Here is a 26,744-nt window from a genome sequence, read left to right as displayed (position 1 = left end):
ATTAAATTTAATACGCGCACAAATACTATACTGACGTCTTTTAGTAACTTTAAATACCTAAATGACAGCAGCCTACTAGATTCATATCAATTGTTTATTTGGCTTTTTGACTAATATTTTATTATCTTCAAAGTTTCTTCCCTAAGCTTTAGCAGAACAGATACAACAGATACAAAAATACCTGATTATTTCTAAATTATGTTTTAATAGACCAGGCAATATTGCTGATTTAAGAGTTGGGATAACGGAAGAAATTAACAAAATAACCCCCGATTCTAAAATCGTTATCGCTATATATATATATATATATATATATATATATATATATATATATATATATATATATATATATATATATATGTATATATATATACATATATATATATATATATATATATAATATATATATATATATATATATATATATATATATATATATATATATATTTCTGTAGTTTTCCGGGGTTAACTCCCCGTTGAAACCTTTAACTAGTTGGTGCAGGTGTATCAAAAATTCGAATAGCTATGATAATAGCCAAAATTCAAAACGGAGAGAGCACGTTACTAGACTATGTACTATTTAGTAAACAGTGAACCAAGCTTTACTTTTTTTCATCTTCTTTTAGTTTTTAGCCTAACCAAAGGTGTTAGTTTTTTTTAATTTCATAATAATTTTGTAATTGTTAAATAATTTTTTTAGGCTAAAGAAATAGATGGGGTAAAGATATTCCATTATTCGGGAGGTTTAAGTTTTGCATCAAGAAACAGCTTTAAAGAACTTCTCGTCAAGAAAACTGAATTTGATGCAGCGGCCGTACTTAGGAAGAGAGCCAAGTTGGCGGATAAGGGTTTACAAGATGATGAAGAATTTTTAACTAAATGTATAATTTTGGATTTCTCAAGTCTTACTTTTGTCGATCCCGCTGGTGTTGATTTTCTTAGAACGATGCAGGATGATTATAAACGATTAAATATTTATATGTTAATATCAGGATGTTCAGGTAATTTTATAATTTTTTAAATATAATTTATCCTATAATTATGGTCATGATCAGTGGTACTACAATCCGAGTTGAACCTCTGCCTTCCCTATGCAGTCATTCCTGTTTTTTACCAACCGCTGTCAATCCTCCCTGCATCCTTGTCTATTCTAATTTTATGCTAATTTATTTAATAAAAAACTTGGGTAAAATACGGTGTTTAAAAATTCCCTGATTTAAACATAAAAAACAGTAAATGACCCTTCAAAAAGTGAAGATTTACATCTTGGAACTATGATAAATGAAACAGTCACGCAAATGTTGAAATCCGAAGACGTATTTAAATAATTGTAAGGCTAATTTTCAGGAAAATAAAGAAATTGTTTAATAATCGTGATATAAGTAAAAAACTTACAGTGAAGCAAATTCAAAGTACTTCTGATATATAATGGTACATATTTTATTATAACGTTAAATTACCCAAAAGGGATAAAATGTATCAGAATGTTTTCGTTCGTATCGGACCATCATCAGTAAAAACATATTGGAAAGTAGTTAAAACTTGCTACATAGCAAGGTTCAATAACCCTTAGATTAATTTTAAAAATGTTGTGACACGAGGTCGATTTTAAGGGATTTCACATTAGAGGAAGGTACTTATCCCTGCTCGAAAAAAGGAACCGTGTTCAGCGGTTGATACCAACCAACTAATCAACTGTTGAACTCTGTTTTTTTTTTTCGAGCAGGGATGAGTACGTTCCCCTAAAGTGGATGTTAATTAGATAGATAGTTAGATGATGATAAAAATCTCTGGGAGGAGTTTAAATACTGGAACGTGAAACATAAAAAGCCTTTTTTAAACTGGTAAATTACATAATTTGAAAAATAAATAGTTCAAGTCTATACACCTACAGCTCTGAGCGAAGGCAAGAATATCGAGCATTTTACGGTCATATTGAACGTGTATTATAATATGTTAAAAAACATGAAATATGTATTATAATGGGTGATTTCAATGCCAAAACAAAGGGAAATGTGAAGATTTGATTGGAAAATATAGACTTAGCGAGCGCAATAAACGAGAAGAAAGGTTGGTCAAATTTGTCCAAGAGAAAGAAAAAACAGCCAAGGTAATAGAATTTTTTACAGCCATCACATGTCAATGAGGTGTTGGTTGCTTTCCTCTGTGCTCCTTTCCTTCCTTTTTCTTCTACAATTTTTGCGTAACACGCTGTACATCGTCTTCTGCCTGCACGACCAACATCGCTGAAATTGTGACTAGTTTCCATAATGTTTGGTGTGACAATAAAATCTCCTAATATGCCTCGAATTACTTCTTCTTTGAATTTGGTAATCGTCATGCTTTCATTGGCAATGCTTTGATGCGCGACATAGGCATTTATAAGGGCTGTGCCAATCAAGAGCTCCATCGATAATTTTCTGTACCATTTTATTCCTTTACGTAATGGCAAATTATAGCTTTTCATTTGATCTTATATATCAATGAAGCTTTTATATTTATTATATTCGATGGTATTCTTTGCCTTTACAACATCACCGCGTGTCTTCTGCATTGTCACCATTTCGTCAACGAATTTGGTACTGATCATCAGCACATCTCGCTTGTCCCTCCACTTCTGAACAACGATGTCCGAATTACTTTGTTCAGCTACAATTTCGCTTACTTTTAATTTTTTGAAAATGACTTTTTGGGATTATATTTGCGTTTTGCACGTAGCGTACCAATCATATAAGTTTTTCGGTGTAGGAGTTCATGTGCAAGTGTGACAGAACTGTAGTTATCAATCGCAAGTGTTCGTCCTTTGTCAAGCAGTCCATCCATAAGTTTCATCACTACATTTGTTGGTACGGTGCTACCTTCAAAATGCTTTTTTTCACAATATACGTTAAAGTCGTAGGTATAACCACCTTCCAGACAAAGTTGGAATAATTTTGTCCCAAATTTGTGCCTCTTGTTGGCAATATACTGCTTGACTTTTAGTCGCCCTTGAAAATGCCATCAAAATTTGGTCAATGCACACGTTTTCTTTGCATTACTTTTTTGATATTATTCACATAAAGATCATTCTTTGACCAGTACCATCCATATAACTGTACCCCGGAATCTTTTTATTTCGGCGACATCAGTGTTGCACCACGCGGTAATACGTGCGCTTTTTTTCTGACTTATTTCCTGACCCTGCAGGGCATAACGATTTGTTTCTTCGCTCTAAAAATAAAAAAAATCAAAATCAGTTGAACAAAATAAATTAGATATTTACCATCATGGATAAAAGACCAACGTCTACAAAATATTCGTAGAATTGAAAGGGCGATTGGTTTTATAAGTTTTCGTATAATTGTGTATGAAAATCTGCAGAATTATAGTCCTCAAATCTAAATTTCTGTAAATTTTCGCTCTTAACCGGCCCCCGGACAATAGCTTCATTAATTGCATTGGATACTATTGGTTTTTCAAAAATTTTTTGTTCGGAGACTTCAAAATGCAATGACAGATTCTATAGCAACATCAATATGTTCTCCGAAATTCGTATATTCTTTTTCTTTACTGGTGGACGCCGATACATCTTGTCCCAACGGTTTGGTATTTCCGGTCACACGTTTTCTTTTTTTATCCTGTTCCGAAGTACTCGATTCGTTTTCACTGTCACTAGAATCAGTTGGTTGGTACTCGTCCTAACGATACGTGTCGCCAAATTTATCAGATTCATCATCTGACAGAATTTCTTGCCAATATTTTTCAAATTGTTGTTGCTCTCAAATTTTACTACTGACAAAAAAAACTCAAGCCACGGTAACGGCGCCTTCGCTTGTTAGATTTGCCGACAGGTTATAAACAGGAATAGACAAGTCAAGACGTGATGCCACGTTGGACTCTCATAGGTATTTTGTGATAAAAATCTGACTGGTGGCCGTGGAACTCCAACGTAAACTCACATTTTGAAAAATTTAATTTTAACCAAAATTCGCATTTTAGAGGGTTAGATTTTGATTTGAAAGTTAAAGAGAGTGATAGAAATACTTTAAAAACAAAGTGATCGGCCAATGAAGACATTAAAATGTTCGATATTTACTTAATCTGAAGAAAAAAATATACGCGATACTCTATACGGAACATATGACTGGTGTCCAGTATAATAGTGCAGTCATTGAAGCGAAAAATACGGTCTTACCTCCGAATTTTTTTACTGTGAACCGATTTGCATGAAATTTTGGAATTAGGCTCATCTTACCCTTAACTTCAAAAGTGAAAATGATCTGAACTCCGCCTATTATTTTTAAGGGGTGTCAACAACCCCTTAATGGAAAAATTGATATTGAGCCATTTTATCGATAAAAAACATATCTAATAGTAAGTGGTGAAATTGTAAAGTGTTTTCTAACACAATTACTTCATATTAAAATTATTTTCAACACCTTAAAAATCTTACAACCCTTGCAAACAACCCCTAAATTGAAAAAATCACAAAAAAATACTTTGGTATGACATAAAAAGATGTAAGTATAGAGTAAGTAATATTTTATATTCTCTATAATAATTATCAAATTTTTAAACCCCTTTCAACCCTTGGGAACTACCCCTCGATAAAGAATTGTTAAAAAATTTTTTTTGATAAAATGAAAAGTATTTAAATATTATTCCACACTCTCGAAAATGATTATCATATTCTTAAGCTTTTCTAATCTTAAAACTGCCCCTAAATTAAAACAGTAAATATAATATGATTACATATTTAAAAATAATTTAATTTAGAGTAAAAAATTGCCATTTATTGAATAAAATATTTACAAATTATATAAAATTCTACTATTATTATTAAAACACAATATTATTATTCATGACTCAATGTCGGAGTCGCTGTCACATATACACATTACAATAGTTTTGGGTCTCGATTATACTGCGTACTTTCACATTGCTCCAAATATTCACACTCCGAAATTTTCAGTTACTAAATAGAAAAAAAATATGATAAGTTTTTGGACCATAACTCCTTCAATTTTCATGCTATCACAATTTATAAAAAACCATCGTAAAGGTAATTAAGAGAGCTACAACATCCTTTATTGCAATATATAGTAAAAAACCTTTTTCTAAAACTGTGAATGGTTAAAAGGGCTTAAGAGAGGCTGTGATTGCGCGGCCACGCGCTCTTTAAACAATCATATCTCCGTCAATTTTTGTTTGACAGAAAAAACAAAAAAAACCAAATTGTTTGTCAGAAAAATATCTAAATTTTTTATCCCTACACTCTTATACGTATCTGTCGTCATTTTTGAGTATTATGGAAAAAAGGTGGTTTTTTTTTAAATTTGAATTTTTTTTTAATCGTGACTTTTTTGAAAAATATGTGCCCTAAGCAGCCAAACTGATTCAATTTATCAAACTCTTCATAATAAAGTTAATTCTAGGCGGAATACGATTAATTTTAATTTTGGTGGAAATGACACTTATGAAACTGACACTATGAAATTGATTTAAAAGAAAAAACATTAGATGCTCCTCTTATTTGCAATACAGCTCACTTATTTTACGTGCAAAAGACTTTTAATAGTGCTATAATTTTTTAATAGAATGCCTAAAATGCATCTGCTCGCCGCTAGATGGCATTGGCACATCGATTAAATTTCAGACAAAATAAAAAACGGCTTTGATCTTTAATATCTAGCTTAATATTGCATTTAGAATACTTTATAAACAACCAAATTGTTCATTTTTTACATACATACAATTTTGTTTTTTATAAAATTTTCGATAAAACGTATATTTTTGGAGATATTTGCAAAAAACCGATGAAAAACGTGAAAAAATTGCGAATTTTCAATTGCCAATAACTTGAAAAGTATTGGATTTTTCGAAAAACTTTCTATATGATTTTTTGCTTAGAATTAGGCCTTCTATCGATATCCGAGGGTATTTTGAAAAAAAAATTCACCCACGAGAAGGGGTGGCAACCACCCCCAGGGTGGTTGCGGAGTTCAAATCATTTTCACTTTTGAAGTTAAGGGTAAGATGAACCTAATTCCAAAATTGTATGCAATTCGGTTCACAGTAAAAAAATTCGGAGCAATAATGCTTCAATGACTGCACTATAATCGACATTCTGATTGAAAGAGATAAAATCTTTATGTTTTAGAAAAATATCTTAATCTCATTGGATGTCATAACTTTTAAATATTTTTAAAGATGTTTTTTATTTTAGGTCCAGTGTTCGAAGTGATGCATAAATGTGATGAAGTTGAAAAGAAAGAAAAGAAATTTTTAATATTTCCAACTGTCCATGACGCAGTATTATACACACAAGTCAACGTTTTATCTAAAGACAAATAATTAGATATATATGTAGTTGTTTTGTACATAAAAGTTATTTATTTTATTATTAAAGTAAATAGAATGTTACTTATTTGCTAAAAAAATAATTTATTTTTATAATGTTAAATGCGGCCTTAGGATAGAAAGCAGATAAAATGGTCCTAAAGTAAAAAATGGGAAGAAATCTGTCTTTTCTATTTTGGTGCTATTATACATGTTTTTTGTTGAATATGCGCCGAGTAAATCATAAAATAAAGACACGTAAATAATAATTTAAAATGTAATAATGTTAAAATTTTAAAATAATTTAATACGTAATAATTTTTTACGTAACATAGTTATCAAGAAAACCAATGCAAAGGAATTTATTATTTTAATCAACTTTTTAATAAATGTAGGTTTAAAATATTTGAAAGGAATTCCTAATTTCTTTTAAATTAGTATAGGCCATAATTTTTTGATTTTTAAAACTTTCCACGGGTTCTATTTATTAAATTGTTTTATAATGAAATAATAAAATCTGTTAAGCTGTTCTTTTATATCGACCTTCTCAGTATAATTGAAAAGCCTTTTAATTTACAAATATTTTACATTATTTCTGGAAATTAGCGAAAAAAATTAACAACAAAATTTTTTGTCAAAAGGAATTATGTCTTCTATCTGTATACACAAGTAAAAAAGATTTTCGACGTATAGAGATGCATATTTAAATTTTGACGAATTTACAGAGACGGAATGACTGGTATATTCGACATTTATAGTATAATTTTTTTTCAAGAGATGACGCTTATGCTCACCCTAGCGCCCGTTGTTTCGGTCTAGGGTAGTATGTGACTTTGGGTATTCAACGCAAGTGTGCCAACCTGAGCTTACCCACTAAACACTTTGATCTCCTGCGGCATACTCATAGTGTAACGGCATACCTGACTACTCTTATATAGTGTAACATCGAATGTGTTTCGTTTGGCTCTCCTATTGTTCAGTTCTTTCTATTCTTTTAGTTTTACCTATTTTGTAGCTTTCTCTCCTATTCTACTTTATTTTTTTTATAATTTTAGTGCTAGTTCTTACTTTTATGTTAAAGGAGACTTTGCTGGCATTCATTTCTTTATTATATTTTCTATGTTTTCTCTCGTGATATATTAAAACTCTTGTTAAAATGTTAAATGTATGTTTAAGATGCAACATAAAATTTTTGTAGGATTTATGTCTGATATATTAACATATGTCGTCTACATACTGAATTATTTTACATTTATCATTCACCAATCTATGCAGATCTGCAGTATACACATTAAATTTCTAGGAGCTTATTAATTGAACCGTGTGGGAGACCGTTCTATAATATTGTTGGACCGTCTAATGTATTTCTATTGTCACATAAATATATTTTTCTGTTCACAAACAAATTTAATATATTTACAGGTAATGTTTTATCAATATCATCAAGCAGAGTCGAATATCCGTAACTAAATGTATGAGTACATCAATAGTACCCCGAACTTTACGAAACCTATACTGTAAGCAGGGTAGAACTGATCTAAATAAGATGTTCTAATCTAGACTTTATTGTTTTAAGGGGTAACGCTCATGCTCATCCTAGCGCTTGTACTTTTTCTCTAGGATAGTGTAGTCCTTCAGGAACGTCACACAAGCCTGACTTGTAGGAGCCAGCCCCACTAAACACCTCTATCTCCTACGGCACACTAGGGACTACTCTTATCGAATGTAACTTAGAGTATGTCGCTTTTGTCTCTGTTCTTTTTGTTCGGTTTCCTTTTAGTTTTACCTATTTTGTATTCCACTCTCATATTCCACTTTTTTTTATAATTTCCGCGATAGTCCTTTATGTTACACTGTTATGTTAAAATACTATTTGATAGCTATGACTTTATTGTGCTTTCTAGGGTGATTCGTTCCATTCTTTTTACTAGTTTTTCCCTTTCCTGGCTAAACTGACTGCATGCAAAAACGTAATATTCTGCGTTATTGTCCACCTAAAATTACGCATCGGTCGTCATTTGTGTTTTTTATTTTATAAGTATAGGGCTTAGAGGACCCATGACACGTCAACAATTGTGTGAAGTAAAAATTAATATGTCTAAATTTGCATTTTATCCAGGATATTATGTTGGGCGTCCTCGTCCAATTGGTTTTGGTTCTTTCTTCGGACCACTCTCCCTGGCTCTGTCACACTATTTTTTCTGGTTTCCTCCTCGAGCTTTCTTATATTCCTCTTCTCCCATTGCACATAGATATCCTCTCCTTTATCATTAATTGAATTGGTGCAATCCCTGCTATTACTTGTACATCAATTGTTGAGGTTGTCCTATATGTACTTACCGCCCTTAGTAGTGGTTTTATTTGCGCCCTTATCATGATTTCCGTGTACTTTTTTTCTTTAGTATTTCCTCCAAGACTGGGATCACATATTGAACTGTAGAGTATTATGTTTCTAAATACATCTGCTTTCTGTGTGAACTGAGCCCTCCGGGCCCTCCTATACTTGGCATTATTTTTGCTAAAGCGGCTGTCCTCTACTCAGCTCTCTTGATAACTGCTTTCTATATGTGTTGTTAAATTAAATTGGTCCTCTAGTTGAACCTCGCCACTTTTTACGTACAATTTTAACTTCTTCTAGATTGAATTTTAGAAGGTCCCTCTTTCTTTTTCCTTTTAGTATAACCACCTCTTTCTTCTCTGCCACTACTACCAACTTATTTTTGAAGTGAAAACTTCTTCAGCGACGTTTTACACTTTTTGGATGGGGAAAAAGCATTGAATACGCGACAGATTCTAGATACTAAGTCGCACAGCTCGAGTACGGCTCGACAGATCGTAACGTATGAGATTTCGTTGGAAAGGGTAGAGGATATCTAATACAATGACAGAAAAAACAAACATGGTGGGTGGTGTTGCCAAAAGGACATTAACTCAAATCTCCGTTGTTATTGGTCCGACTGGAGCGTGTGATGCGTTAAATAAAAGGGAAGGAATAACGATTATATTAAGATAAAAAAACAAACAAGGCGACTACCAAAATGGTACTACACAGCATCTTCGTTATTAAGAACATATAGTTACATATCACAGGGCACTTTGGATGAAAATAAATTTACTATAAGACAGAAAAATGACAGAAAAAACAAACATGGTGGGTGGTGTTACCAAAAAGACATTAACTCAAATCTCCGTTGTTATTGGTCCGACTGGAGCGTGTGATGCGTTAAATAAAAGGGAAGGAATAACGATTATATTAAGATAAAAAAACAAACAAGGCGACTACCAAAATGGTACTACACAGCATCTTCGTTATTAAGAACATATAGTTACATATCACAGGGCACTTTGGATGAAAATAAATTAACTATAAGACAAATTTTAATTTATTGAATTAAAGCAGGCCTCTGGCTGAGTAAAAAATTAACAACTGATCGAATCCTCATATGCGACATAGCGAATGAAAGGGTAGGATATAACGATATTACTTCATTAAGAATAACAAATATTTACTAGTAATTAATATTCACAAAAAATTATTAATTTTATTTATCTCGAATTAATACTTATAATTTCAACGCAATTTAAAAAATTTTCACTTCTGTCGGCATTTCCCCGAGTGCAATGTCTTCTTTTTTTATTTTATTGTAAATCTTAGGCAACTCAAATTTTGGTTTTTTTAAGATTAAATACAGAGCCTTGTGTCCCCTTTTCTATGGTACCCCCATTCGTATTGTCTTTATCATTACGATGACCAGATGTAAAAGCGACTGTCTTCACTCCTTCCGAAGCTTTAGCTCTAATATCCCGTCACACATGATGTTCCGCAGTATAGATCCCAACACCGATCCTTGTAGAACTCCCGACGTTGTGTTGTCCAACAATTTTTTACTGTTTAGCCTTACTTTTATGTTTTATAGATAATCACAAATAATGTTTGTTAGATATTTAGATATATTTATTAAATTTCATTATTTTGATTATCATTGCCTGATTTGCTGTTTTAAGGATGTTATACTAGTTATCGTTTGGAAACTGTTATTCTTTAAAAAAAACTATTAATTTTTTCAACAACCTTGAATGAGTCATGTATTGAAATTTTCTACACATGACTCATTAGACTGATGATGCGACGATCACTGTATTGTTAGCAATATTGGCAGTAGTTGTGTGCCCTGTTCTGTATATATTATATTGAACATATTTAAAAGCAACAAAAAAACAAATTTAACTTGATCGCAGAGTAGTTCGATTGTTTCGCTTCGAGTATTTCATCTTGTCCGACTGCCGTCCTATTTTTACAAGATATATAGCTCATTCACTCTCATTTGTTATCTTTGTTCCAGTCGATATCTTTTCCATTTAAGTTTCTGTTTTTTCTTCTTCCAACAGCTCCCCAATTCAACTGTCAATTAGTGGATCAATATAGACGTATCCTCAAATTCGAAATATTCGGAAAAAGACAAACCTAGGTCACCAAGCTATAAAAATAATATGTATACATATGTATTTGCATTATTATTTGCTGACTATTTGTTTGTCAATTGCATAATAAGAAAAAATCGTAGTTAAATTTAAAATAGAAACATTTACAGCGTTGCTTTTAAGATATGTTTGCAGACATTTTTCTTAAATTTTTTGATAATTCGAGTATTATTTCAATTAAGTTTTTTACATAACTGAATGGTACTCTATCAAAAATTGAAAGAAAAAATCCGAACAAATACAAAAGCTTTCCAAACTTGTCTCTATAGGTCTAAGAGATTTCCCTTATACAATGTACATACAATATAAATACTACATGATTGCAAATGTATACACTTTATATTGATCTATTAATTGACATATATTTGGCACATACCACTTTCATTTGACATATATTTGACACATACCTTCAGTGGCGATTGTGCTTATTGTACCTATTATAAGTATAATATAATCGTGATGATGCATTCTTCTAATTATAGTTTTAATTTAGTTAATATTTCTTTCTTTGGTAAATTTATTCTTCCAATTTTAAGCTAAATTTGTCTAGCGTGTGGTTTCCCAACTTAGTTTATTCAGTAATCGGCCTACTCGATCTACTGACTCTTTTCTTTCTCTTAGACAATTGAGTGAAGCAAAATATTGACAGGTGCTTAAAGAATGTAGGCTAGACTATAGGCATACAAAATGATTATACAATATTAGGCAACAACCACTGTCAAATTACATATTAGTAGTAATCACATAAAAAAAGAGCAGGGGATTAGACAAGGAGACCCAATGTCACCTAAACTTTTTATTACTGTGCTGAAACATGCTTTTAAGAATTTGGATTGAAAAAAGAGAATAAAAATAAAAATAAAAGCGAAGATCAAGGAATGGCAAAAGAGGTGGTACAGGAACTCATTGTCTCTACAGTACATTTAGGTTTAAATATAAACATTTTGAAAATAAAAATAATGACAAATTTGGTACCCAACCAGAACATCAGCATTGGTCGGCAAGAAGTAAAACTCGTAGATAAATATAAATACCTAGGACATGAAATTACGATTGGCAGGGATAATCAGACCGGACACCATGGACTGAAGAGAAGAATCGGTCTTGCTTATGCAGAATATGGAAAACTGAGAGAAACTTTTAAAACTGAGCTGTCCCCATGCCTGAAGAGAAAAGTATTTTGATCAATGCGCCCTCCCAATATTGACATACCGTGCAGAAACACTTACTTTTACAAGTGCCTCGGTTATCAAACTGAGAGCCACACAGAGAAGAAGGGATCGATCCATGTTAGGAATCACTCAGTGGACTTTTGACGCTGGATGATGAGGCAATAAATATATTTGTTTAATATCTCCATTTATGGACTCTTAAATAGTTTATCTTTTACTTCTTGATAGTTTATATCTATTAAGTTTTCATTCATACAGCCATTCATACCATTCGTGACTCGACCAATTTGCTTTTATGTTATTAAATTAGCAACGACAGAACTAGCTTGTTTATAAACTTCGTATCATTAAAAACGTAAAATAGTTAAATAAATATGGTCCCAAAACATAATTTTGTAAAATGATAATAAAGGTAGATACTTAGGTAGTATAAAAGATACTTAGGTATAAAATAATAAAATTTAGTAGCAAGATTATAAATGGCACAAATTCGTAAATCGTATATTTAAATTACAGAAACAAAAAAAAATCTCACTGGAATTATAACTTCGAATTCGAAAAGTAGCTTTTTAAAAATTAATTTATTTTCAAAATACGAACAATAACAACAAAAGTATCAACAGAACTTAGAAGAATATAGATCAAAAAAGCTAAAAGTTACAATTATTAAAAAGTTCCTCTATATATATGTAAAATATTATTACGTAGTATATCTGGTAAACTGGAATGTGCCGATTTTGTAGAATCCAGTTCTAGTGTCGCAACTCTGGTAAACCGTTTAACGAATGATAGCACTAAATTTGTTGGTAAAATGACAAACTGAACTGGTAAGGTAGTTCCCTTTCATATTTAATTATAATGTTAGATGGAAGATATCAAAATAAACAAAAATAATGGGCGGATAAGAGTCGTATAATGAACAAGAAGAAAGGTAACATGCAAACCCGATTAAATGTTTTTAGTACCACTATTGGAAATAATATGCCCTGGTATCTTATCTCCAATAGACACACACTAATCATACAACCCAGCTCCTACCGAGACATGTGTGTTCCGATGAATAGTGGAATCTTCATGTCTGAAGATCCAACTGGTCACGATTCGTTGGAGCGGTACGTATCCGACTCCCAAGCTATCATCCATCCTTTTCCTTCGCAGACGTTTAACGAAAGGGGAGGCCGTACTAATTCTTACTTTAGATGCACTAGGTAATGAAGCATCTTCCGTTACCTTGTGTGGTTAGGCTACCTAGTTTTAGAGGTAACTTAAAGAGCTTTAGAAGAGTACCTTCGAGTTACTGAGTTACCTTCATCTCTCCTGTCTGTTCCTAACAGCGAGCCATCGACCTAGATCGGTGTCTCGCTGTCCGGATGGTGTGGTGTGTTCGGTCATTCAGCTATCGAATTAATCAAATAAATTTTGTTTTCCTAGCCAGCTGGGTTCCTGAAGAGACTGGCCATCGAGACCAGCTCAATCGGTGCGTGACCTCGGTTCTTGTTCTTTTTTTACATACCTGAAGGGTTTCTCTGTTGCCTGAAGGGCGTTTTTGTTTTGAAATTTGTGGCAGGTCCATTACATTTGCTATATTCTGCTGGAATAGAAGGGGTCAGTAGTGGTAAATAGATAAAATAAAAGAAAAATTAAAAATAATGGAATGCACACATAATTGTGCAATACCAAGTATATATGGCCCTCAAACACTTTTTTCTCTCAAAGCTCTTTTTTGGTCTATAAAATAGAAACAACATTGGCTAATAAAATAAAATATAGCTAAATAAAAGAAAATAAAATGTAAAAATGAGGGCATATGTTTTTTTCTTGAGAAAGATTTTTTTCAGGGTCCGTTTTGCTATCTTATCTTTTTACTATTATGTGTTATTGATCTCATTTCATTATTCTCCTGAATCGTTTTAAAAATAGAAAACAATCTACCTGACAATTATTATAAAGTAGTGTAGTGCACGCTTGTAGCGACCTTTAGACTAAGAAACGTGAAGTCAAAAATCTTCTCATGAATCCATAAAGTACTTAAGTTTGTAAAATTTTTGTGACTAACCAAACCAAGGCATAGTTTTTATGTTTTTTGAGATGTATAATTGAAATTGGCGGACGAGCGACATTTTGTAAAATTAATTTAAATGGTATTATACCACAAATAATATCTAATTTGAAAGCTTGTTTCAGATTATTTTCAATGGTTCCCACATAACTATCAGTTTCAGCCAAAAAACTCTATATGTATTTAATTTTAAATATTTCAATTACAATAAATTCGGAAAGACATTTGTTACCTGGTTGAATTCTAAAAAACATGTTCCAGGTATTTATAGCTTTGGCGAACAATTACCCTGCAGCCACATAATATATGTTGGGACGATTTCTTTAATCTGCATGTTGCTCTGTTCACTTTGACCATTTTACAGATACCTAAGTAAGTGTCTAGTGAAAACACCTATAAGTTCAGTATTCTGAAACTCTAAGAGTATATCTGTGTAAGTAGCTGAAGGTTGTACTAACATTTTTGCTTCTTTTACGATAAAAGACGTATTAGCTCCTTTAGCAAGGCTATTAGCAATATCATTACCAACCAAATTACTTTATGCTCTGACACCCATAACAAAGTTACTTTGCAGTTTTGCAAGCAACTACAGTTACTTGCAAAACTATTTGCAGTGTTAAATTCGAAATCATAAGTTGTGGTCTTCAAAGTCTTCAGCGCAGCTTGGCTTTCTGTATTTTGGATTTTTTTAAGCACTCCACAAAAATCTATTGAAAGCAGTTCTGCTTGAAATATTGTAGGAGTATTTCCGAGGACCATTGACAGTCTGGTGTTAAAACCAGTACTTTTAACACGTCAATATAATACGTGTAGGAATCTCTTGTAACTAATGCGATTTCGATTTGTGTAAGCAAATTCGCTTTACACTTGAGAGACTAAGAACTAAAAGGATAAATATATTAGTAATATTTTCACTTTTACATACTTTTTTAAACTTTACTAATTTAAACAAGTGTATACAAAAATCATATGTCTTGTTACTGATTCATATATTGTTTTTCATAATTAAAATTTGCTATCCAATAAGATGTTAAGAATCATCCAAGAATTGATTAAATGATAGACTGACTTTCATTTGTCTATTTATATTTCAAAAATTAACAATGTGATACCTAAAAAATTTAAAATAACATGATACTTTTTATTTTTACAAAGGTTAATCACTTATCAATTCAGATTGGTCGTCTAGTACTTTAGTATAATTTATATGAATGTGCGCTGAGGTATAAAATCTTTAGTAGTGCTAATTATGCTAATTACTTAAAACCATATTTGCTAATTACTTAAACCAATTATACAAAACTAGTCCTATATTAAGAGAAAATGAATCGATTTATCTTCCGGTTTACTTCCCAACTGCCGTTCCGGGTCTATCTGCTAACATCATAACTGATAAAGATAAAACGATGGCTTTGTTGTATACGTAATTGTAAACATAATATTTTTATATACTAAAATGTGTAAATATGTTGTAAGTCACTAAGTGATTTAGTCATAAAACCACTCTTGTTTTTAAAACAGATGTGGATAATCAAAATCAGTTATATCGAAACGTGATGTTATGTTCTAAAGCTACATACAATTATTTTGTAGGCATTAGGCATTAAAATTTAATTTTGATTGTCAAAATAAATTCTGTAAATCAATCTTGTTTAATAAATTTGGAATGAACGATTTAAAGAGTGTTTAAAAGTATAATATATATCTATTGTAAACATTACGTCGGTAGTGGAGAACAATATATTTTTTATTGTAATTTTTTTTAATATGAAAAATGTGATATTATAAAAATAAAGACTATATTTTCCCAAATTGTATTATTTGTTTTTAATGGTTCTTCTAAATCAGAAGCGGAAGTAGAGAAATTCTATGAGTTATTGATACATTCACTTAAAGGACTTAAAAAAGAAGATATAACTATTATTATGGGTGACTTAAATGCGAAAATTGGTAAAGGAAAAATTGGTGATTTTGGTCTAGGGAAGAGAAATGAAAGGGGAGAAAGATTAAAACTGTCTTAAGGAAGAATTTAAAATACTAAATACATTCTTTAAACTACCTCCAAGACGCTTGTATATCTGAGTCTCACCGCAAAATCAACGGGAACCGTAATACGGAAATTGATTGCATAATGGTGAACAGATTCCGTAATGGATGTCTATCCGTTAAACGTTACCCCGGTGCTGACATATCCTCAGATCATGTTCCAAATTAACAAGACATGGATATCAATATTAAAATCCACAAGCACCCTTCCCGCCAAACGCGAAGAAAAGAAAAGCTACTACAAACGACGACACGCCCCCTCAAGCCGGAACCAGTGGAGGGGAGGCGAGTGGGAAATATAAATATTGCCTCCGTAGTACAACGCGGCAGTGGAGTTCGACTCCAGCAGTCGAACACAGCAGACGTGCCGAAGAGCGACTAGCGACACCGCCGAGGAGCTGCAGCGACCAAGTCCGAGCCGAACTTATCAGTTCGTGCCGTGTATGTAAGCACGGTAGCGGAGACTTGGCGTTAACAGCGCCTAGGCCTGAAAAAGAGAGGCAAAATCCTACGTCACAACTAGGTTAGCCGGGGAGATTTGTTTTTTAAATCAGATCTTCACGGAGGCCAAAATTGAGGCGTAGGAAAGTGAAAAAGCATACGGGCTTGCCCGTCGGGATATTCTCTGTGCCTCCGTTGGGATGACACTGTGGGATATAGTTGTTTAGAACTCTATATCTGGCAGACACGGCCCCAGGGTCAGAGAATTGAGAAACTCAAGAGGATCCCCGCTTTAGTTCTGCCTAAAGCGTGAACAACCGCGAAAGAGGTCACTGGGTGGCACCCAGAAACCGTGCTGGCAACGGGCCAGACGGATGACAAAAAAGCCCTCATCCACATTCAGATATCCGTCCCCCAAAATGGATCGCTCTCGATCCCCGCCAGACAGAAAGGCACCCCCCAGTCCCACCCCATATGGTTACAGTGAGAGGAAACTCCACTGTAACATCTATGACGCACTACCCCCCATGGAAGACGACACCGCAAACTACGAAATATTCAAGGAACTACCGATAGAAGACGAAAAACAAGAAAACGAAGGGGAATTCAAACGTCCCAAAAACAAGAAGAAGAGGACAAAAGACAGAGCGGAGGGAAACCGCGAAGAAACACAAACTACCGACGACGATACACCAAAAAGGCTAACGCAAAAAAGGACCAGACAGAGAAGTAGCGAGGACGACAAGTCTGAACTACATGCATTAAGGACACTACTAAAAGAAAAAGATGCAGAAATTGCATCTTTAAGGAAAAAGATACAAGAGCTCCAAGACACAATGGTAGCCTCTCAAAAGTCCATCATCGAGCACATGGACAAGAAGTTCAATCAACTGAACTCAAAAAATCCCGAGGAAAACCTGGCAAACCAGGCACAGAAAAACAAACAAGAAGACAACCTGAAAAATCAGGCAAGACCGGAGGAAAACCCCTAAAACTCAGGGCAAAAAGAAGCAAAAAACCACAGGAGCCATTCCAAAGAATACTCAAGCCGAAGCTACGGGAACAATCCCATAAAAATTCACAAAAAGAAGAAAAAACAACAACAAAAAGAAGAAAAGAAGATTTCCCACCCCTCACCCCTCCGAAACAACATCAGGAAGGTGAAGCTAAAGCCGATCGGCGTCCTCCGTCTCCGTCACAGATGGACATTGAAGTTGCTCCCAAGAAAACTTGGGCAAAACCACCTGTAATCAAATTACAGAGTGTGAGATATACAGGTGCAATACTAAGTATTGCACAAAAACAACAAATCATCACAGCGAACAAGCTGTCGAGAAGTGGAAGAGAAACACTCATCCAAGCAAAGAACCCCGAGGACTATCGCAAAATGGTGAAAATCATTGAGAAATTCAATGAGGAAAATCCAATTCAATGGATTGCATTCCCATTAGAAGAAGATATCAAACCAAGGATGGTTTTGAGAGGGTTACCTCCAACTACGAACACGACAGAGATGTTCGAGGGCATCAGAGATGAGTATGATATAGAAGTCGTGTCGATTAAGAACATGACTTCAAGAAAAAGCGATAGAAGACACTTACCAATGTTTGTCATGACGGTGGAGAGGGAGGACACCGAAAAGCTAAAAGGCATCACTAACCTGATGCACATGAAAATTAAAATAGAGGACTTACGCAAAGCAACAGGGCCCACACAGTGCTTCAACTGCCAGGGCTACCATCACGCGCAGAGAGCGTGCTTTAAAGCACCCCGCTGCGTAAAATGCGGAGAGGAACACTCCAGCAAAAGCTGCCAATTGCCCAAAGATCAAAAGGCAGATCATGTGCAAATTGCCAAGGACAGCACCCAGCAAATTTCAGGGGATGCCCAAGATGCCCTACATGGGGACGTCAACAGCAGCCCCAACAAAGACAGAACGCAACGGCGCAAAGAAGGCCACAAATCACTCCCGGCGGCCCATCATACGCCCAGGCAGCAACAACAAAAGCACAAGATAAGGAAAACACCATCCTTATCTCAAGACAACACCAAGACGGCCTAGTTAACTCTGTGAAAGAGTTACTAACTAGAGTAGTCAACGAGGCGATAGCAGATATAAAGCTAGCACTGAACTAGTGCAAGCAAATAGGGGATACTTGAGGATAGGCTCCTGGAATCCAGGAGGCATAAGGACCAACCAGAATATACTGGACGAACTGGTCAATAGGTACGAAATGGATGTCGTAGCAATACAAGAAACAAAACTTACAAACAACATAAGTATAAAATTCCCAGGATACGACATATATAGGAACGACAACACAGCAAGATCAGGTGGCACAGCAATCTTAGTGAAAAAAGGCATAGAGCACATCAGAATAATAACACCGCAACTAAATACTATGCAAGCAACAACAGTAAGAATACAAATGAGGCAAGGAGAAGTCAACATTACCTCCGCCTACGTGAGACCACAAGATCTACTGATCGACGACGACCTGAACACGTTCTTAAATAACGAACCCTCAATAATAATAGGAGACCTAAACGCAAGATCCCCTAATTGGAACGACAGAGCTACGAACAGAAATGGAAGACTATTAAATACCTACATCGAAAATAATGAAGATATTATGGCAATGGGCCCAACAGACCCTACTCACTATCCAGGAAACGGACTTCCCACACACATAGAGCGAGCAAAGCATAGTAGCAAACACACACTAGAGCATAGTAGTAGCAAAAAACCTAGGACTACAAACAGAATTACAAACATTAAACGAAGGCACAACCGACCACAATCCCATCCTATTAGAACTAGGTACGTGGGAGGAAGAAAGCTCAATCAGAAGAATTAAAAAGAAAACAAAATGGACAAACTTTAAGAGACTCGTGAGCACTGGAATAAATATAGTTCCAGTGATAGAAACCCCACGAGAAATAGAAGACAAAGTCCTAGAGTTGGAAAACATCATCCAACAAGCGCTCAGAAACAGCACCACAGAAGAGGAAGTAGAAATGCATTCTGGAAGATTTAAGGATATACCACAAGCAATAAAAGACTTGATAAGGGAAAAGAACAGAGCAAAGCAAACAGCAAGAAGGACAAGGAATCAGGCAGACAAAAACAGATCAAACAGAGAGGTCAAAACAGCACTACAACAACACCGTAGTGAAAGCTGGGACAATCACATAAGAGATATGGAAGAACAAGGACCACACATGCAAAACCTCTGTAGACTCCAGAGGATTTTGAGAACCGACAGAAAACCAATCCCCCCACTACACGGGGAAAATGGAATCGTATACACCATAGAGGAAAAAGCAGAGGTAATGAGGAGTACTCTCGAGAGAGAGTGTACATTAAATTACCACCCAGACGAAGACATCGACTTCATAGAAGAAGTCGAAAGACAAAGAGAAAGACCTGATAATCCAAACGAAATTATCCCTCATACAACACCAGAGGAGATAAACGAACTGATCAAAAACAGCTCGCCGAAAAAAGCACCCGGACCTGACCAAATTACTAATAGGGCACTAAAATACCTACCAGCGAGAGCTATAGTATACTTAACTAACATCATTAATGCAATGCTAAGATTCAAGAAATTCCCGAACAGATGGAAAGAGGCCCATGTCATAATGTTACCAAAGCCCGGAAAAGACAGCACATTCCCGCAAAATTACAGGCCAATAAGCTTACTACCCGCAATCAGTAAGATTGTAGAGAGAATCATACTCAGCAGATTACAAGCGGAAACAGATAGATTAGAAATAATACCTGAAGCCCAATTCGGCTTCAGATCAGAACACTCCAGTGAGCTACAAGTGCTCAGACTAACAGAGTACATAGCAGCTGGATTCAACGATAAACAATACACAGGGGCAGCCTTCCTTGACGTAAGCAAAGCATTCGACAGAGTCTGGCATAAAGGACTAATATACAAAATGAGAAGACACGGGTACAGTGGAGCAATGACAAGGCTGATCTCGTCGTACTTGAGCAACCGACGTTTCAGAGTCCGGATAGGACAAGTCCTATCCGAACTCGGGAACCCGGAGGCTGGAGTGCCACAGGGAGCGGTACTGTCAACCCTACTGTACTCAATATACACAGCAGACATACCTAGAACACCAGGTACACTATTAAGCCTATATGCCGACGACACAGCGATAGCGGCCAAACATAGAAACATAGACACTGCGGTGAATAACCTCCAAACAGCACTAGACGACATAGAAGAATGGAGTTTAAAATGGAAAATAGCAATAAACTCCGATAAGACACAGGCTGTACTTTTCAAAAAGCGGCATCAGCAACCAGAAGAACAGGTAACTGTGCAAGACAATCCCATTGAGTGGAAAAGCGAAGCCAAATACCTCGGAGTAATTATGGATAAAGGACTAACATTCAACAAACACGTAGAAGCCACAGTGCAAAAGGCAAACATGGCAAGAGCTTCTGTAAGAGGACTAGCAGGGAGGAAAAGTAAACTCAGACTAAAAACAAAGATAAGACTAATAAACAGCATAATACTGCCCATACTGACATATGCATCCCTCGCCTGGGGACATGTATGCAAAACATCAAAAAAGAAAATACAAGCGGCTCACAACAACAGCCTTAGAGAAGCAGTCAACGTACCAAGATACGTTGCAGAAAGATTCCTCTTCAGAGAATTGCAACAAATCAGAGTGACAGACACGATGAAAGAAAAAGCCAGGACAAAGTTTGCAGATATAGAGAACCACCCCAATTACATACTTAGAGAGATGATGAGGTATGACGCTTTCCACAGATGGAAGCACAAAAGACCAAAACAACAAATAGTAGAATAAAATAAAAAGTACCAGAGAGAAAAAATAAAACACTAGAGAGAAAACAAAACACCAGAGAGAAAACACCTCAAAAATAACAACAACGCACACAGAAGACAGTTCGTAGCTCAAAACACCAAAGACTATCGCAAAGCACAGAGTGGGCCCAGTTGCCTATAGACGATAAAGTCTATATTGTTATATTGTTTATATATATATATATTTTCAATGTTATAGTATGGACTTTACACTAATTCTGATTTTTTGTTTCAGGGCCACCTACAAAAAAAAAATCACAAAAAACACAAAAAACCGGCTTCGGCCACCAAAAAAATTTAAAAAATACTAACAAAAACCGGCGTAAGCCACCAAAAAAATTAACAAAAACCCCAAAACCCGGGCACGTAGGGCCCAACCCCTTGAGCACCAAGTCGCCGAACTGAGCCTAGGCTCAGAGCGGAGACTTGAGGCCCAAGTAAGCAATTTTAGTTCGCGGATAAGCCACATCATGATAACAGGATCATAGCGACAATGCGCTGTCCTGAGTTTTGCAATCGGTTAGGAAACCATGTTGGGGTTCTATTACCCAGGACCTCCACATGAAGAGCATTTGGCTGATAGTTGTGCCCCTATCGCGCATCAGAGTGCTATAGGGGGGAAAGGGATGGTATAGAGCATTGGAGCGCGGTGGGGTGACTCCTGTATATACTCGAGTTAACACACCTCGCTCCAATGAATTGTTACACCCGAACGTAATTCTTAGGGGTGAACATGTCTCATAGGCTGGGTTTAATCAAATTGCTTGCTTGCTTGAACGCGGCAGTGTTTTAGTGCTTTTTAGGTTCCTACAGCAAAGGGTCAGACGGCTGTCCTAGACAAAGTCATAGTTCTGACCGCTTGGAAACCGCCAATAGCAAAAAATCCGTTAGATAACGGTACCGAAAGGATTAATATATAGGTGAAAATAACCACTTGGCGATCACCTTGTGGCCGCAATTTGGAGGGAAAAGGTAAGTGCTGTGTTTTCTGTTGGTTTGACATTCCGCATTCTCTCACGGAGATTCTGCTGGTCACAGTGTAGGCATAGTGGGTGGTCCAGTAAGAAAGCCACCCACGTAGGCTGTTGCTGGGGCTATCAGCTTCCGTCTGAGCTTGCGGACGTGCCGTGCCGATAGAAATCTGAATTTTCACCTACTTATCAATTGCTAAAAACGAATCAACGAGGGACCGCTAGCCAAAAAATTACAGATAAGTATAGTCCGGCGTTCCTGCCATCTTGTACATTGCACCAGGTACAGGAAAATAAGAAGTCTTCTAGGTATAACATCCTAGCCGTTCACTTTGATAATGCCGAGGTCGACCCGCTCAAACAGGTCAAACAAGGTTATCCCTGCAGAACCACCCGACCCTGGACAACATACCAATAATATTCCTGATAATCACGACTTTCCTCCTCTACCTATGCATAGAACATCCTTATCATCTCCTTTAATACCACCAACCAACCCTACCACCCTACCCATTCCAACACCCTTTCCCCCCACAATACATATCCCGGAAAATACTCAACCTCGCTCACCAACAATATGTCCGACTCCTTCATGTCTGACCTAATATCCACGCTACCCATAGAACAAATCGACCGGTTGATCGTTCAATTGCAGCTGTCCCGATCTTCGCAATCCTAAACCCATCCACATCTCCTATCACCACTCAACCACAACACAATTTCACCACACGTACTAATATCACTCAACCAATATCCACCCATACCGCTCAAACAACAAACACCCAAACTCCACAATTAATAAACACAGTCAACCCGCAACCAACAAATACACACAATCCACAATTAGTACACACACCTAACAATCCACCACTCACATAAAACACACACTTATCTTATGAAAATGCCACCACCTCTCCCAAAACTACCATCCCTGCATCCCAGGCCACCACTTCTACACAACCTAAATCCTTTAACTATACCATTTCCAACATCCCTCGGGAGAAATCTAACCAGAGAGATTTCTTTCGAGTCATTAATACCAGAGAGATTTTACTTAATCAAATCTCGACGGTAAAAGTGATCCATACCCAAATAGCTCACCTTACAACCATCCACCCGGTTAATCACGCCGAGCTTCAACGAAAGCTCCGTGACGCGCTGGGCGATCCAAAGTTCCTAGTCACACCTAAGCACATCCCAGCACCACGTAACCCTACTCGTACATCCAAACCCACCTACATGGTCGTCGTCAAGGGGGTCGAATGGGACTACTCCGACGATGACCTTACCAAAGCATTCACGGAAATGGATATCCCCGTAGTCCGACTATGGCGGATCATATCCAAATCCAACCTACCCACCACGTTCGTGAAGCTGGTCACATCTAGTGAATTAAAATACACTGAGATGCTGACCAGAGGTATCTTCATGGACGGTCTCCGACTCCATGTGGAACTCCCACCAACTCAAATCCCGTGCCACCCATCCCGAAATACTGCATACCATCATGGAGTGCCCGCAAAAGCAGTACCGCTGCCCTACTTGTGGCCAGAACCACAAATCCACGGCCTGTCCCACCCCACAAACTCCTAAATGCCCCAACTGTGGAGGAGACCATGCGGCCTACTCGGCCAAATGTCCCCACAGAAGGGAAGCACCCAAAACACCCCAAGAAACCCAACCTATCTCTACCGAAAAGCGAGACCCTCCATACGAGCTGACCTCAGACATGAAGACAGTTATGGAGTTCACCTCGCTGATCCTCATTAACCTTCTTCCTGATAGACGACAACTAATCCTTGACATCACTAATCATTTCACAACTTTGATGTTTGGGCACAAGAGTACTCTTGTCGCTCACAACAACAGAGCATCCATCACCTTCCTGCCCCTCTAATGGACAGTACAATAGGTGTTGTGAACTGCCAGGGTGTTGCGAGAAAACGCCCCTTCATCAAACATATCCTACAACATCACAACATCCAAATCCTTGCCCTCTCCGACACCCTCACAAAACAAGATCCCATTTTTCCAGGCTACTGCACCCTGCACCGACCTAAAAGTCAAATATCTCACCGTATTGGCCTCCTGATCAAGTATAGCATCCCTTAACTCCCTACATACTATTCCTCCGCACATCATCCTTAATGATGAAGACTTCCTGGCAGTTGACATCCACCTCGACAACAACGAGAACATTACCCTAGTCTCTTATTACAAACATCCCTTTCAACCTTTATCCGAGACATTGTTTGATTACGTCTCCAGCCTGAACAAGGCTATCATTCTAGGAGACTTTAACGCCAGGCACATCAGATATGGCGACACGGTGTCGAACCGTGCCGGCAATGATCTCTCGGATATGCTCATTAACCTCCCGCTACACCGCATACCTAACCGTGAACCGACGTTTTTGGGTCACCAGGGCGTGTCAATCATCGATCATATCGTATGTACGTACGACCTAATTGATCGATTGGGTGACGAATGCCTCCTGGGAGATTCGATTACATCGGATCACCTACCCCTGCTGGTTAAGGAACAGATACTTAACCCTCCACCTCCCAACCCTCCTAAAGTAATAAGAGACTATAAACACGCCAACTGGGAACTCTTCCAAACATTCCTGTCAAATAATACTCCAGAGTTAGGCAACTTAACATATCCAGATGATATCGACCGAAGTATCACGGTTATTTCTGATCTGATAAATCAAGCAGTTGATTTGTCAGTCCCAAATAGGGTTATGAACCCTAATAAACCACCTCTACCTCAGTTTATCATCGACAAAATTAAACAAAAGAGACGTCTCCTCCGTCAGTTCCAACGCACCCGCAATCCCCTGCAGGTCAGCAATCTAGACAATGGATTGCGGAACCAAACAGAAAACCAGCAATCCTTCTCACCTTGTGGTGAATAATCAAATTATCAATACAAACCAACAGAAGGCAGAAGCCTTCAAAACACATTTACAAAATACCTTAATCTCCCCAGATGATCCGAGATTTGATCATGCCTTCTGTGCCGACGCGGTGAGAAGCATAACACGACTGCTCAACACCCCCTTCGACCCTCAGGCACCCCATGATCATCCAATCATGGCGCCTGTGGATCACCAAACTTTCAAAGAATTCTGCCAAATCAGAACATAGTCAATGCCACTCTTAAACTCTGCTACTTCCCATCTCCGTGGAAAGTAGCCAATACAACTATGCTTTTGAAAAAAGGCAAGCCACGTACCGATCTAAACTCTTATAGGCCGATATCTCTTCTTAACATCCTGGCGAAAGTCTTCGAGAGAATCCTTAAAGAAAGACTCGTAGACTTCACCACAGAACACAATATCATCCCACCCTATCAATTCGGCTTTAGAGAAGGGTACTCAACCAAAACGGCATTGATAGAAATCGCCACTTAACACACAAAGTCTGAACGACGGCAAAGTTTCACAAGGTATCTTCCTCGATGTTAAAAAAGCCTTTGACCAAGTCTGGCATGTGGGACTGGTCAAGAAACTAGAGAGCATCGGGCTACCACTTCCATTCGTCAGACTTATCCATTCATATGTTTCTCAGAGGCGGATCACAGTCAAGGAGCGTGATCAATTCTCTACATCCTTCACTCCCACAGCGGGAGTACCTCAGGGTTCCGTGTTGGCACCAATACTTTACTCTATCTACAATAGCGACTTCCCTAACCCTCGACACACTAACACAACTATACGCAGACGGTACAGCACCTCTCACAACAGCACAAAACATCGACGCTACACTTAGGTTAGCTCAAAATCATCTGTTCCTATGCCCCGAAAGGCATAATTTGAGTTTATGGGGAGAACGACTCCGACACCGACTCCGAAACCAGGTCGAATATCTCGGCGTGTTATTTACACAAACATTACGCTGGAGTGACGACATGGACAGAACCTGTAACAAGGTTAGGAGCCGACTCGGACTTCTCAATGCTCTTAGTGGCAAATTCGGTCACACACACACACACGTACACTTATTCATACATACAAAACGTTCATCAGACCGGTCATCGAGTACAAATCTTGTATTTGTGCTGTGATGCCCAAACACCTCAATAAGAGACTACTATCACTGGAAAGGAGAATCTTACGGAGACTAAACAGAAAACGTTACGACTATCCTTCCGCACATATTCATCGCCTGTCGGACATCCAGCCCATCAATGAGAGGCTTTCCTCTCTGAGCAGGAGTTACACAATTCGCACCATCCGGGGCCAAAATCTCAGAGCTCAAAGCATCCTCAAAACTACCTGCTCATCCATCGGCAATGTATTCAGAAGAAAACCCAAACCCAAACTCCCATTCCTACCCGCCATTCTGCTGGAACTCGCCAGCAACGAGCTCCCTGATGAATATATTGACAT

The 26,744-nt window shown here is 36.9% G+C and overlaps 1 protein-coding gene and 1 long non-coding RNA gene across 7 annotated transcripts in view; one reads left to right on the top strand and one right to left on the bottom strand.

Annotated features, from left to right (window-relative positions):
- The window catches only part of LOC140437210 (prestin-like), a 187,785-nt gene extending 177,988 nt beyond the window's left edge, over nt 1-9,797 (top strand). For all 6 annotated transcript variants that reach the window (XM_072526582.1, XM_072526583.1, XM_072526581.1 and 3 more), the window contains exons 12-13: nt 701-1,001; nt 6,206-9,797. In XM_072526582.1, coding sequence (XP_072382683.1) covers nt 701-1,001; nt 6,206-6,333 — 429 coding nt within the window. In that variant the 3' untranslated portion in view covers nt 6,334-9,797. The remainder of the gene's footprint in view (nt 1-700; nt 1,002-6,205) is intronic.
- Nucleotides 8,092-15,837, bottom strand: LOC140437215 (uncharacterized). The gene is made up of 2 exons (XR_011950355.1): nt 8,803-15,837; nt 8,092-8,653 (listed from the first exon to the last, which is right to left on the bottom strand). It is a non-coding gene; the product is annotated as an uncharacterized lncRNA (long non-coding RNA).
- Nucleotides 15,838-26,744: the final 10,907 nt, after the last annotated feature.

The sequence above is a fragment of the Diabrotica undecimpunctata genome, chromosome 3 (assembly GCF_040954645.1).
Source record: "Diabrotica undecimpunctata isolate CICGRU chromosome 3, icDiaUnde3, whole genome shotgun sequence".
NCBI classification, from domain to species: domain Eukaryota; kingdom Metazoa; phylum Arthropoda; class Insecta; order Coleoptera; family Chrysomelidae; genus Diabrotica; species Diabrotica undecimpunctata.
Note: the sequence above shows the minus strand (reverse complement) of the source record. Positions and strands in the feature narration are given on the sequence as shown.